The sequence below is a fragment of the Cervus elaphus genome, chromosome 9 (assembly GCF_910594005.1).
Source record: "Cervus elaphus chromosome 9, mCerEla1.1, whole genome shotgun sequence".
In the NCBI taxonomy this organism is placed as follows: Eukaryota; Metazoa; Chordata; class Mammalia; order Artiodactyla; family Cervidae; genus Cervus; species Cervus elaphus.
In genome coordinates, this window is record NC_057823.1 from 61,718,995 (window position 1) to 61,733,589 (window position 14,595).

The window sequence follows — 14,595 nt, forward strand, 5'->3', positions numbered from 1 at the left end:
TCCATTTAAAGTAAATACATTATTGACAGGGATAAGCCAAAATGACAAGTTTTATGAGTAGATTATTCTTGCCTGGAGAATTCCATGGACAGAGGAGCCTGGCTGCAGTCCATGGGATCGCAAAGAGTCGGACACGACTGAGTGACTCTCACTACCGTCTAACAGGCCAGTTAAAAATACTTGAAAAACAAATTCTGTCCAACCACATAAGGTGCTGTGCATTTCCACTTTCATTCACAGTCAGACATTGATTTAAAAGGCAGAATATAAAGAGGGAGTACCGAAGGAGCTGGAGAGTGCTTTTAGCAGTATTACTGATGTGCCCCAAAGAGCTATGCCCCCATCCCCCCGCCCCACCGAGCGACACGCGCAGCCTCTCACTCTGTCTTCCTCTCTCCCACAGCATCGGCGGACGTCTGAAACGTCCATCTCGCCCCCTGGATCTAGCATCGGGTCACCCAACCGAGTCATCTGCGTATGTATCACTTTGCAGCCACTAACCCCTTTTCTTCCCCAGGCCTGGTAACAAAAGAGTTTCTGCATGCATGCTCAACCACTAAGTCATGTCCAACTCTTTGCAACCCCATGGACTGTAGCCCGCCAGGTTCCTCTGTCCATGGAATTCTTCAGGCAAGAATACTGGAGTGGGTTGCCATGCCCTCCTCCAGGGGATCTTCCTGACCCAAGGTTCGAACCCACGTCTCCTGCATTGCAGGCAGATTCTTTACTGCTGAGTCACCGGGGAAGCCCCAAAGAGTCTCTAAAGACAGGCAAAGTTGGCAGTCAGGTTTCCATCCATCTGGTGTCTCGTATGTGCCTGTCCTGTGCCAGGCTCTGTGCTGGGTCCTGAGGATGCAGCAGGGCACAGGGACAACGTGGGCCCTGCCCTTGTGGAGGCCACAGCCTTGTAATAGTTACAGGGATCGTATTCAGTTCACAAGCAGCTCTGAAACCAGTGTGATGTGCCTCTTCCCCAGGACTCACTGAGACCAGAGCAAGAAGAAAACTTGGATCACAGTGGTATTCGGAGTGGGTCTTGGGTGGGATGTTGATGTGGAAATGATGGTTGTGGTAAAGAGGCAGACAGGAGGAAGAAGCCATAGGAATGTGGAAACATGGCTGTAAAGGGTCTGCAAACATAAAGAGCTTTCTGATCATGTGAAGAGTCCAGGGATGGAGTAAAGTACTTGCTTGAGTCTGAGTTCCCAGCCCCAGAGGCTTCGAACACAGAGACGCCCCTCATATGCAGGGATGTGGTAGAAAGGACAAGAGTTGAGTTAGATGATCTCACAGGCCCCTTGGATGTGTAATGTGTTCATTCATTCATTAAGCAGATAGGTACTCAGTGTCCCCTCTGGCCTAAGTGCTGGGCTCTGGTGAACTGCATTCACCTGCTGCCTGTCCTCGTAACATTCCATAATTCCATAGATAATCAGATGGCACTGTAATAAGTGCTCATAAGAAAATGTGCAGGGTGCTCTGCTGATGCTGCAGATGAACAGAGGGACCTGACAGCCTAGGATCATTTGGGAGAAGACTCCTGAGGAAGAAACAGTTAGCTCAGGCCTGAGAGGTAAATGGAAGTGAGATTGCAGAGGTGGGGGTGGGCCAAGCCAGAGCGGACTGCAGTCAGTAGCCATGGGGCCCGACAATCAGCAGACCCGATTCCAGAGCCCTGCAGCCTTCCTCAAGTCAAAGGGCCACAAAGACCAGAGGGAAGTGGGAAATGGTCTAGAGCAGGAAAGCAGGAAAGCCCTCCTCATAAGAAGTTATAGAGACAGCCAGCAGCCCTGAGTAGGCCCTGCCCACCATTGCTTCATCATCATTTCACTCCAGACCCACATTCAGTTTCCTCCTTGATCCCTGGATAATGTCCATTGACGAGACTATTTCCTCTCCTTTAAGAGACGTGAGTTACCACTGACTGCAACTTCCATTTGGGTCAATACAGCCATATGGCTCCCACAAAAAACAAGTGACTTTGATCACAGGCTGTCCTCATTGGAGATTCCGGTCCAGAGCAAGAGAGATAATAGTCCCCCTGGTGCTGTGAATGGGGTCGGACTAAAGTAGGATTAATGAGCTTAGTTTCAGGGCTCATGGGGTGAGGAGGTCACAGGCAAAAATGAGCATGTCTCTAGAAGAGCGTTACCAGGATATGGGAGCTCAGACACATGGGGAAACAGAATGCCACTGGCCCCTGGCCGTCCCCCCACCGGGGAGCCCCTGAACTTTTGTGATGTAAGTTAGGCCCTGATGACATTCACCCTGGAGTTCTGGAGTTCATAGAGTTGCCCCTGGGAGAAGCAGCCCCACTCCAGATGAACAGCAGGAGCTGGGGGCACCTGCCACGGTGTCCTCCAAATGGGGGCTTATCCATGGAGACCAGTCACCCCTGGCAGCCCAGCACGGGCCTGTGTGTCTCCCCTCCCGTATTCCCCTGCTCTCACCTCCAGCTGCTCTCGGAAGTGACTGCCCTTGTCGTGTGAGCCTTGTTTTAAGTCAGACCATTGCAAGCATGGTTTCCAAATTCAAGGAAGAGTCCATCCAGCCACTTCTGGGGCATTCCATAACAGGCAGAAAGATCAAGTATTGGCTTCATGTTCATAAATATGGAGGTTTGGTATTAGGATGATCGGTGAACCTGGAGGGGCAGGTTCTTTCAGACTTTGCTCCACTCCCCACTGACTGCTGGAATCACCTCCAGCCCAGTGTGTTCCCTTCCTTCCTTCCTGCTCATTATGTTAGGATGCGTCTGATATTGACAAGTCTGTAAGATGCCAAGAGCTCTCAAGGTCAAGATCTAACATCGCAGGACAAAAGGCAGCAGTTAATTCAGCGAGTGGAGTCTCCTGATAAGATTCTCTTACACACACACCCCCAGACTGGTCCAGACATGGGCATCTGACCTGGGCAGGGTCTAGCAGGAATGAGATGGCATGGTTCAAGGGGTGTCAGTGTGAAGGGAGCATGTACAGGAGCATTGGTAGGGCCAGGGCACCCACGAGACCTACTGTGGCAGAAGGGAAGGACTGGCCAGGCTGGAGCTGTGGCAGAGCAGCCAGGACAGGAGCCGGGTCCACTAAGGGCGGGCAGGGCCATGCAAGGGAGACACACACACAGAAAGCCCCTCTCTCCACTCAGTCTCGACCTGCGGGCGCCCCCTGTTGACCAAACCCAGCTGACAACCAGAGCGCCTGTAACACAGTCCATGGGACCTCAGAGCGGGGCCAGCAGGAGTGGGCTGTGGGTCTCAGTTGAGCAGACAATGAACAGCACAGTGCCCAGACAGCAGTGGGATGGGATGGGGTTGGAGGAGTGGAAGGGCCTTGGGACGTGTTTAAAATATCAACAGTCCTAAGGTCTTTATGAAAGTTGCTGTGTCTATGGCAGTCTTGACTCTTGAGACTTGCCTGGCCCCCCAGGTACTGGGAGACTATTATAGAATAATACAGTCTCCCTGGATTCTCTCTTAATCTACCTCACCTCAGGACCTTGTAGGCCCCAGCGGTTTCGGGAGACAGATTCTGATTGACCACGGTAAAACCGGGTGACCAGAAACAGGGAATGGCTGGAGGACACAGAAGGAGCTGGCTTCAGGCGCCATGAGACGGGCGCTGTCCCCAGCAGGGGGCGCTATCTCTCAACCCTTGTGCTTCCAGAGGGCTGAACTCGGGCCAAGTCAGGTGGTCCATAGAGGCTCCCTTCAGTTCAGTGGGAGGAGCAGCTCTCTGAGGGCAGCGACCTCACCATCCCGGGAAGACAGGAGAGGCCAATGGAGAGGGCAGGCTCCCAGGCTAGAGTGCCTGGGCTTGAATTCTAGTACTGCTACTTATTAGCTATGTGACCTTGGGCAAGATCATTGATTTCTCTGTGCCTGTTTCCTTATGCAAAAATGAGGATAATATTAGTATATATGATTAGAGCTGGGAGTTCTATTAACTCAGTTAATCCACAGAAGGGGGATGCAGTCTGGCTTAATATAAATGGTCATCACATGTTCGCTGGTGTTTTACTGTCATGATGAATTATGTCTTTACATCTTCAGCATCTTCTTCAAGGATGCCCTCACTGTGTGGGTCTGGAAGGCTGGATTCAGCCCTACTGGTTAAGTGGTACAAGTTAGAGGATCTTTTGGGCTATAATTTCCTCATCTGGAAAACAGGAATAATATTTTATTTAATTTTTATGTTATATTGGAGAATAGTTGATTTACAATATTGTGTGAGTTTCAGGTATATAACAAAGTTACTCAGCTATACATGTATACATATCCATTCTTTTTCAGATTCTTTTCCCATTATAGAATATTGAGTAGAGTTCCCTGTGCTATATAGTAGGTCCCTGTGGACTATCCATTCCATATATACTAGTGAGTATTTGTCAGTCCCAAACTTGCAGTCTAACCCTCCCCTCTACCTTGGAAACCACAAGTCTTGCTTTTGAAGTCTGTGAGTCTGTTATGTTCATTTGTATCATTTTTTTGATACCAAAAAAAATGTATCAACCATACATTTGGCAACCATAAGTCTGCTTTTGAAGTCTGTGAGTCTGCTATGTTCATTTGTATCATTGTTTTAGATTCCACATATACCTGATATCATAGGGTCTTTCTCTGTCTGACTTACTTCACTTGATATGACAATCTCCAGGTTCATTCATGTTGCTGTAAATGGTGTTATTTCATTCTCCCTTATGGCTGAGTGAGATTCCATTGTGTGTGTGTCCATGCCTCTGTTGATAGACACTTAGGTTGTTTCCATGTCTTAACTACTGTAAATAGTGCTGCAGTGAACACTGGGCTGCATGCATCTTTTTGAAGTACAGTTTTCTGTGGATATATGCTCAGGGATGAGATTGCTGGATCATATGGTAACCCTATTTCTAGTTTTCTAAGGAACCTCCATACTATTCTCTGCAGTGGTTATACCAATTTATATTCCCACCAACAATGTAAGAGGGTTCCCTTTTCTCCACATTCTCTCCAGCAATTACTGTCTTTAAACTTTTTGATGATGGCTACTCAACTGGTATGCGGTGATATCTCATTGTAGTTTTGATTTGTGTTTTTCATAATTAGCGATGTTGAGCACATTCTTTTGTGCCTCTTGGCCATCTGTATGTCTTCTTTGGAGAAATGTCTGTTTAGATTTTCTGCCGATTTTTTGATTGAATTGTTTGTTTTGTCTTCTTTGATATTCAGCTACATGAGCTGTTTGTGTATTTTGGAGATCAATCCCTTATTGGTCACTTCATTTGAAAATATTTTCTCCCATTCTGTGGGTTATCTTTTTGTTCTGTTTGATTTCCCTTTGCTAAGCAAAAAGATTTAAGTTTAATTAGATTCCATTTGTTTATTTTTGTTCTTATTTTCATTACTCTATGAGGTGGATCCAAAAAGGTACTGCAATGATTTATGTCAAAGAATATTTTGCCTGTTTTCCTCTAAGAGTTTTATATTATTTGGTCTCAAATTTAGATTTTTAGTCCATTTTAAGTTTATGTATGATGTTGGGCTTCCCTGGTGCTCAGTGATAAAGAATCCACCTGCCAATACAGGAAGCACAGTTTTGATCCCTCGATCAGAAAGACCCCCTCGAGAAGGAAATGGCAACTCCTGGAATTTCCTTGCCTAGGAAATCCCATGGATAAAGGAGCCTGGCGGGCTACACTCCTTGGGGTCACAAAGAGTTGGATTTAGTGACTAAACAGCAACAACAATATATGATGTTAGAGAATGTTCTAATTTCATTCTTTTACATGTAGATGTCCAGTTTTCCCAACACCACTCATTGAAAATACTTTTTCTCCATGGTATATTCTTGCCTCCTTTGTGGCAGATTAATTGACCATTGGTACATGGGTTTATTTCTGGCATTTCTGTCCTATTCCATTGATACATTTCTGTTTTTGTGCCTGTGCCAAGCCATTTTGATTGCTGTAGCTTTGTAGTATAGTCTGAAGTTAGACAGCCTGATTCCTCCAGCTTTGTTTTTCTTTCTCAGGATTGTTTTGGTTATTCAAGGTCTTTTGTGTTTCCATACAAGTTTAAAAATTTTTTGTTCTAAAATATAGGAACAATGTTGACCCTTCCTTCTTTCACAGAAGTGACCTAACACTTAGAGAAGGTCATTCCTATATAGCACAGGACAGCACACGCATGTGCTCAATCACTGTCAGCCCAGGTGGAATGAATGACCTGTCTTATTTTCACATTTTCTGAGTCTTTCATCCTAACTGAAGAGGCTCATTCCCTCTGTGCCTGGCTTTTATTTCCACTCTCCTTTCCCGCTTATCTTTCTGCTTCTTTCCTGTCCATTTCCCTCTTCCTCAGGCTAAAGTGGATAATGAGATCCTTAATTACAAAGACCTGGCAGCTCTCCCCAAGGTTAAGTCAATCTACGAGGTACAACGCCCTGACCTCATTTCCTACGAGCCTCATTCCCGATACACGTCCGACGAGATGCTGGAGAGGTGTGGCTATGGAGAGGTACGGGGTCTCACCCTCTCTCTGGGGCTGTTGGAGGAGAGGAGGGCCCGTGGGGTCCCCAGGCCCCTCAATCACCGAGACTGAGGCCTCCACAGTGGTGACCCCCAGACTCTTTTAAACTGGTTTTTTTAGTCAACACTTAAAAATCAAGCCATTTCATCCAAAATCTGGCTTTTTTTGAAAAATCAGAACTGGCAACACTACCCCGGTATTTCCACCACCTGGAGACAGGGAGTAGCACCCTCTGTCGGCAGGACACGGGCTCCCCAACTCTCTCCGATCCCCACTACACCCTAAGAACCCCAACATTAAAGCCGAGAACCTGAGACCACTTATTGCTTGAGCCGTTTTTCCTCTTACAGTGGAGAGGTTTTATATACAGCCTCCAGCTCTCATCACCAGCCAGGCTCAGAGGCCAGTTAAGTTTATAAACCCTGGTTAGGTAGTTTCTCTGGGTGTTGCCCCTGGCCTGTGCTTAGGGCAAGAGACACTTTTATAAAAAGGCAGCATCAGAAGGGTTTTGAAATAACTAAATGGCTGCTGGACAAGAGAAAGCATTCTCTGGGACAGGCAGTGGTGCTACTACCAGAGGTCCTGGCAGCAGACATCCCGGGAGGTGCCTAAACCCATCCCAGGCCCCTGTGCTAAGATTATCTGGCACTTTAGAAGGGGCCCTGGCCTTGTCCCCACTTTGCTGCTGACCCCTTCCTCTCTTAAGGAGGATGAGGTTTCATTTGGTTTAAGAGCCCAGTGCTGAGATTCTCTGAGTTCTGGCCTCTGAAATGGACCAGTAAAAGGAAACCAAGCATTTGGCAGAGGCTGAGTCTCCTGAAGCCAGAGATGTCAAAGAGGGGGCCACAGGCCAGCACCAGATTTGTTTTGTTTCACTCACAGAGTGTCTTTTAAAAATGTAAATTAGTTATCAACACTTAGACATTAGGAGATTTCACATAGGTGTCTGCTCTTCTGTCTTGTCTTGGAAAATAAGCTGTGTTACCATGGGGCTGGCCTGGGTGCCCTGGAGCTGAGCGCCATCCCCTCTGCGGGCGATGCCTTCCATCCTCAGCTTCCTGCTCCCCTGCCCACCAGCCCAACTCCTGCCTTGATGGCACCAGCCTGGCTCTTGCTTGGCCCTGCATTTGGGACCCCTGCCTTGTGCCCTGTACTCTGAACCACAGAGGGGGCGTGAACTGGTAGAGGGTCAGGGAAGGGCCATGGACTGGCTCTGAGCTTGCAGTGGGGAGGCTGGGGTCCCAATGAAGACCCTACCAATCCTTTCCTGAGGCGCCTCGAGCCCCCTTGCCCCCTCTCGGAGACATGATCTCAAGGTTCCCTCCCACCCATGAGCACTGCTGACATCCTGGGAGGTGAAGTGTAATCCGGGGTGGGGGGCTTCGGGGCAGCTGCAGGCCTCTCTCTGCTCCATGTAACTACTCTCTGTCCCTCCATCTCACCCTCCTCTCTCCTTTTGCTCCTTCCACGGCTGCCTTCAAACTTCACCTCCAAGTCGCTGGGAACCTTATCTCCCTACTCCCAGGTAATTAAGCTGGTTCCGGGAGACCTTTTCTAGAATCGTGTCCTTTTATGCTGACCAAGCAGACTCCTGATTTAGCTCTTGCACAGCCTCCAAAGGTGTTCCCACAACCTGAGCAGAGATGGGGAGTGTTAAGAGCATGATCCGGAGGACGTGGCAGTGACTTAAAGGGCAGAGATGGTGGGGAGAACCTTCCTTCCAGGGATGGCCTCACTGATGCTTCTGTGATCCTCAGTTAGGATCCCTGGGACTTGACATATGGGTTCCATTCAAGGGTGTCTGGGAGCAGGCAAAGGCCCTGAGAAGCGTCACCCAGGGAGGCGGTGTCTGTATTCGGGAGGGCAGCACTGTGCTTCAGCCCCCGGGATCCCAGAGTCACGTCACTCCCCCTGCTGCCTGCTGGACCCTTGGCTCCAGGCCCCCCTAATGCAGGTCTTGCTCATGACCCTGCTTCCTCCCCTTCAGGACATCTATGAGAACCTGGACCTCCGGCAGAGACGGGCCTCCAGCCCAGGATACATCGACTCCCCCACCTACAGCCGACAGGGCATGTCCCCCACCTTCTCCCGCTCACCTCATCACTACTACCGCTCCGGTAAGGAAGGGGGACGCCCCCAAAGGGACAGGAAAAGCCAAGGGACGGCACTGTGGTTTTTGTCCCCAGCTGTGGAGACAGCATGGGGCTCCCTGCGACATCTCCATCATAGCATGGTTCCCGGGAGGCCTGTGGCACCCAGGCCTCGCCAAGTCCCCGCCGATGCCCCTGGCAGGGGAAGAGGAGGGGTACATGGTACTGAGATGCCGCCGGAGGTGGGTGGTGTGCTGCTGGGGTTGGGGATGGGGGAAGTGGCAGACCGCCCAGCCGCCCTGGCTGAGAGAAGACGCCTGCATCTCCATCGTTTGTCCTGTCCCATCCAGAGGGGAGGACCAGGGGACCAGAGCGGCCTGGCTCAACCAAGGGCCACTCAGTGGTTAGGGATGAAGCGGGCAGAGCGATTGAGGGAGCGGCCCAGGTGGGGCGCTAAGAAGGGCAAAGACGCTCAGTGCTGTTGGTTCTTACAACCCGCAAAACCTGACTTGGGGGTGAAGCAGGAGAACGGGGCCAAGCCTGTCTCTGCAGACGCGTGCATGAGGGCACACCACCCGCGCCATCCTGCCGTCACCACCCCACTGCTGCCGTCACTGCTGCCGCTGCATTAATGCCTGTTTTCTCTGTGCCTCTGTTCTCTCTGGGGACCACTGCCTGCGTGCTCCAGGGCCCGAGAGTGGCCGGAGCTCTCCATACCATAGCCAGTTAGATGTGAGGTCCTCCACTCCGACCTCTTACCAGGCTCCCAAGCACTTTCACATCCCAGGTAGGCTGCCAGCCTGGAATTCCCGGCATGGGTGCATGCTCCGTGGGGTCACCGGCACCGAGGAGAAATGGGTGCTGGGGACTCTCCCTAACCAGTCACCTGCACTAGCCCACCTCCAACACGTCCACTAACCTTAGCCCATCCACAAGACAGAACCAACCTTGATCAGGACCACCAGGAAGCAGTCCAGCGAAGTGCCGAAGGTCTGAGGGCTGTGATGGGATGTGGCAGTAACCGTGCTAAAGGTCACGGGCTTTTGCATCAGAACTCTTGAGACTGAATCCTTGATTCTGCTGCTTATAAGCTCATGACCTCAGGACCAGGACTTAGCTTCCTGGAGCCTGAGTTGTTCCTTCCGGACAGCCAGCCCTGTTCTGGATCCTGAAGGTGCAGCTGTGCTCCAACCAGCCCACTCCCTGCCTTCAGGGTGTTTTAAGTTCTAATGTGGGAAGAGAGCTAATAAATAAGTAAACAAATAAGTAAAAGTATAATTTCAGGAGATGGGTGCTAAATGTAATAAAAACAGGGCACTGTGGTAAAGTGACAGGGTGAAGGAGGCTGGGTTAGGTGAGGTAGTCAGGAAGGGCTTCTTGGAGGAGGTGACATGGAAGCCAAAAGATATCCCAGGGTTAAACATCCTGGGTGGAGGAAACAGCCAGCCAAAGGCCCTAAAACACTGCCTGCAGCAGGCCAGAGCAGCTGAAGGTGGTGAGCATGAGGGAAAGTGATGGAAAGGTAGAGGAAGGCAGAGGATGGGGGTCCTTGGAAAAGGTCTTACCCTAAGTTCAGCAGAGCCAGACCTAGGCCCCGGTCTCCCAACTCTGAGCCCAGGTTTTCACTGCCCACTCACTTTTTTCCCGCAAGTTGGTCCTGCCGCTTCTTCTCCACCATTCTCAGTTGCCCCAGAAAGTTCTCATCTGGTCTATTTGGGTGGGGGGTGGGGGTGGCGAGAGTGCGGAACTGTGGCTGAAAGGTTCTGGGGACGTCCATGTGGAATGAGGCATGGCCGCCGGGTGGAGGCGGGGGCACCTTCCCGCATGGAGTCTTGCTGAGCACAAGCCTGCCTTTACCTGCATGCATGCCCACCATTCCAGTCCAAGCCCCTGCCTCAGCCCCGTTTGAATCCATCCACCCTGTTTCCCCTCACCTTTCCGGGAACCGGATGGGATGAGGTTGGAGGCTCACCTTTAGAAGAGGAAGTCCACAGGGAGAGGCTGAGGGAAGCCTCGGGAGAAGCTGCTAAGCACTTCTCTTCTGGGACCAACTGACCAACTGCTGTCTCCTGTTCTCCTGTCTTTCTCTCTCCTTTTCACTGCCCCTCCCTGATCTGTCTGGCAGCTGGAGAAAGTAACATCTACCGGAAACCCCCGATCTACAAGCGGCATGGTATGGTCAGGGGCGGAACGGGCTCGGCCAGGCGAGGGGAGGGGCAGTTAATAACCGGTACAGATGGCCCTGCAGGGCCACCAGGAGGGACGCCGACAAGGATGCAGCTCAGTCCTCGTCGGCTGCTCACTCGTGGTGGCCGTGGGTGGGGTTTGGTGTCATTTCAAAAGGGCCAGGAAGGCCTTGTATCCCCTAGGTCCTTTCCCACCATCTCACCGCCCCCCAGCCCCACCTTCCCCTGCTGGCTGGTGTCCTCAGGCCCATAGTCAGAGTAATGCTTGTCAAATGCAGTGGCCCTGGGAGAGTGATGCTCCCAGGCATTTGGGGACATCCCAGTGATGTCCCCAAACGTGGAGGTCCGTTAGAATCCCGTGGGATGCATAGAGGTTCCTGGGCCTCACCCTGGACGTAACCCAAGCTGTGTATTTGTAACAGTTTCTCCAGGTGATTCTAATGTCCAGCCCAGCTTGGGAACCACTGCTCTAAGCTGTTCTCTGTCAGCATGTCCTGGAAGTACATACCTGGAGGCCTGGAGATGGGGTGTGGATGAGAAAGGGGCTGAGGGTGCCTTCATTCATTTGTTCATCCACTTAGTGTTTCTTACAGAATGGCCTGTGGACCACCTGCACCCGAAATTTATTTACAAATCAGATACCCTGGCCTCTCCCCTGCCCTAGACTTCCTTAATTAGAAATACTAAGCATGTAGCCTACACGACTCTGCACTGTAACCTGCTTCATTCATGACTCCTAGCTGCACTCAGAGGGGGAACCACTGCTGAGACACGTTCGTTCTGATCCAGTTCTGGTCTCACTCGCTGTGTGGTCCAAGCAAGGCCCTCCCCCTCAGATGTTCAGATTCCCAACTGTGAAATGAGAGGCTTGACACCTCAGTGCTTTTCCAGCTCTAACGCCCATGTCTCAGACCCTGGCCTGGATGTGGCTTCCCTCCCCTGGGCTGGAGCCCAGTGAAACAGGGACAGTGTGTCCAGGACACTCTTCTAGAACATCTGGCCTCCCTGAAGCTCTTTCTCTGGGTCCTTTGCAGGTGATTTGTCGACAACAACCAAGAGCAAAACAAGTGAAGACATCAGCCAGGCCTCTAAGTACAGTCCAGCCTACTCACCAGACCCCTACTATGCGACGGAGTCTGAGTACTGGACCTACCACGGGTCCCCCAAAGGTACCACCCCCCTCCACAAGGGAGCCAGGACCAGAGCCCTGTTACCTACACCAGGGACACAGAGGGCTAGGACAGACGGTCGCCACTCCTTCACACAATAATGCATTTACTCAGCAAACATGTACTGAGGGCAGTCATGGGCCTTCAGGAGAGACTGGAAAGCAAACTAGAGCAGGTCCTTGCCCTTGTAGACAAGACACAGGTCCCAACTGGAGAGGGAGGTGAGGTACAGAAGGTAGAGAGCTGATGGCAGGGGCATGCCATGCAGCCTGGAAGATGACAGAAGCTTCTCACATATAGAGCCTTGGCTGCCACAGGGTGAGCAGCAGGTAAGCCTACAGGGTGTAGAAACACATCCGCAAAGACCCAAGATCAGAGGATGGGCTCTATTGGAGCAAAGGAAAGGCTGTCAGCTTAATCCTGAGCTCAGAGAAGGAAGGGCAGGGCTGGGGGTGAGAGGCCAGATACCACAGGGCCTTGAGGATTTTGATCTTTATCCAAAATAGTAGGAAGTTGTTAAAAGTGGTGGCATGATCAGATTTATGTTTCTAAGAGACCACTTTGGCTATAGGTGGGAAATGGTTTAGAGAATGGAGAAGAGAGGATTGTGGGCAATGGAAGGCTCTCGGAGACACCTGGCGGGGGTCTTAATGGTCCTCAAGGTGCCAGCCCACCAGATGGTGTTTCTTTCAACTATGGGAAGGAGCTGTCATTAAGGGCCACTTTGCTTCAGCATGTACCTTTAGTAACGAATGTCCATTTTGAGCAAAGTTTCATGGGAGCTCAGAGGTGACCCTGCCCCATCCTCAAAGAATTCTCCATTTGGAAAAGGGTTACACAAGCACAGATGTAACCCAGAGTGGGGGAGTGGGCAGTGTCCACGGGAGATAGTGTTCAGAGGGGAATCTTAGATGAGACTATTTCAATCACAAAAAAAGGAGAAACAAAATTTTTAAAAATCTCCAAATGGCTTGAGGCAAAACAAGGATTTCCTGGGTCAGGTGACTGCAAGTTTCTGGGGTACAGCTGGGTCTAGAGGTGGGTAGGAACCACCAGGACCTGACCTCTCCTCGGGGCTGAGTGGCTCCAGCCTCAGGCTAACTGTCCTCGTCACGGCAGGATGAGCTCTGGCGGGTCCAGGCTGACCCCCCGCCGTTGGCAGAGAGAGCACCCTTCCTGCCAGTGTCAGCAAGAGTCCTAACATCGTGGTTTCTTACCTCTGTCTGGGCAGTTAGCTTTGCCGGCGCTTTTCAGCCCAAGAATGGGAAGGGACACCGGGTGTCTCAGTACAGGGAGGCCCGTGGTGAAGACAGCTCACCATGCACTTATGAGGGGTCACCCATCTAGAAAGTGGTAAAGCCAAGCAGAAACCCTCTGTGCAGGCTGTACTGCCCCCACAGCCTCTCCCCAGGGCAGGAGCTGATCCTAGCTGTCTTTTCTGGCAGTGCCCCGAGCCAGAAGATTCTCATCTGGAGGAGAGGAGGACGACTTTGACCGCAGTATGCACAAGGTAAGCAGGCCACACCACTGAATGAGATGCTGCCATGGTATGTTACTGAGGGTTTTTTCATTTGTGAGGGACAGAAACCAAACTCAAACTACGAGAGAAAAAAAGAAATGCAAAACTTGGCATAACAGAAAAGTCAGCTGGTAGGATTAGCTGTAGGTTATTCCTGCCATCAGGTGGTCAGTGGGTACCAGTGACTTGTATATCGCTGGTGGGAAGGGAAGGTGGTGCAGCTGCTGAGGGAGTCTGTGGCCCTCACAAAGTTACCAGGTAGAATTAAAACAGGAACTGTCGATGGAAAACACACACACACCACCTAAAAGGTGAGAATTATGTTTTATTCAGCAGATATACTCAGGACCTACGCCCAGGGTTCAGCCTCTCAGATAGCTCTGAGAAAGTGTTCCAAAGAGGTAAGGGAGGAGCCAGGATACATAGTTTTTGCAAAAAAAAAAAAAAAAATCAGGAAGTTGAACATCAAAAGATTGCTGCTGACTAAAGAAAAGACAGACATCTCCAGGTAATGAATTTAAGCCCTTTTCTTTGTATGGGAAGATGCAAGGGACTGGGCTCACTGAAATCATTCCTTAATTTGCACCTTAACTATCTAAGGTCAGTATCCTGTTTTTCTCCATCCTGAATCCCCTCAGGGTATACCACTAAGAGTAGCCACAGAGGTTGGTGGCAGCAACATCCTTTGTTTATTGATATGGCAGGTGACATTCTTTGCTCACGGTGCTAACTCCTGGTAATAAATTCGACCAATTTTGGAGGCAGTGCATGACTGATTTTGTCCCCTGGTGCCAGGAAGGTGCATTCCTAGATCAGGTAAAGATTCTGTTGACAGGCCAGTGAATGTGCTGATTTTTCTTGGATTAGGCCCTGTTGATAATCTAAAAGTCTCTGGGTCATGTGTCTTACTAGTCTGTTATGATCCAGGAAATGTTTTCCCTTGTTCCTTCTTCCCATATCTAGAGTTGCTCTATTACAATTATTCTATGTAGAGTTATGTATATGATCAAATGCCTTGAGATAACATTAAATTTGTTGGAGGCTTGATTACGCATTGGTAATGTAAGAGACAACAATCTTATAAAACAGACAGAATATAAGCAATACAGCTGGTAACATTAATAAACTG

At 50.3% G+C, this 14,595-nt stretch overlaps 1 protein-coding gene across 6 annotated transcripts in view; it reads left to right on the forward strand.

The window, feature by feature from the left end:
• ABLIM3 (actin binding LIM protein family member 3) overlaps positions 1 to 14,595 on the forward strand; it is a 131,240-nt gene that overhangs the window by 99,648 nt on the left and 16,997 nt on the right. For 2 of the 6 annotated variants that reach the window (XM_043913229.1, XM_043913228.1), the window contains exons 10-15: positions 404 to 475; positions 8,490 to 8,619; positions 9,281 to 9,379; positions 10,718 to 10,765; positions 11,813 to 11,947; positions 13,393 to 13,457. In XM_043913229.1, coding sequence (XP_043769164.1) covers positions 404 to 475; positions 8,490 to 8,619; positions 9,281 to 9,379; positions 10,718 to 10,765; positions 11,813 to 11,947; positions 13,393 to 13,457 — 549 coding nt within the window. Of the gene's footprint in view, positions 1 to 403; positions 476 to 6,334; positions 6,491 to 7,997; positions 8,028 to 8,489; positions 8,620 to 9,280; positions 9,380 to 10,717; positions 10,766 to 11,812; positions 11,948 to 13,392; positions 13,458 to 14,595 lie in introns of all 6 variants that reach the window. The other 4 variants (XM_043913230.1, XM_043913231.1, XM_043913233.1 and 1 more) reach the window with 3 other exon arrangements.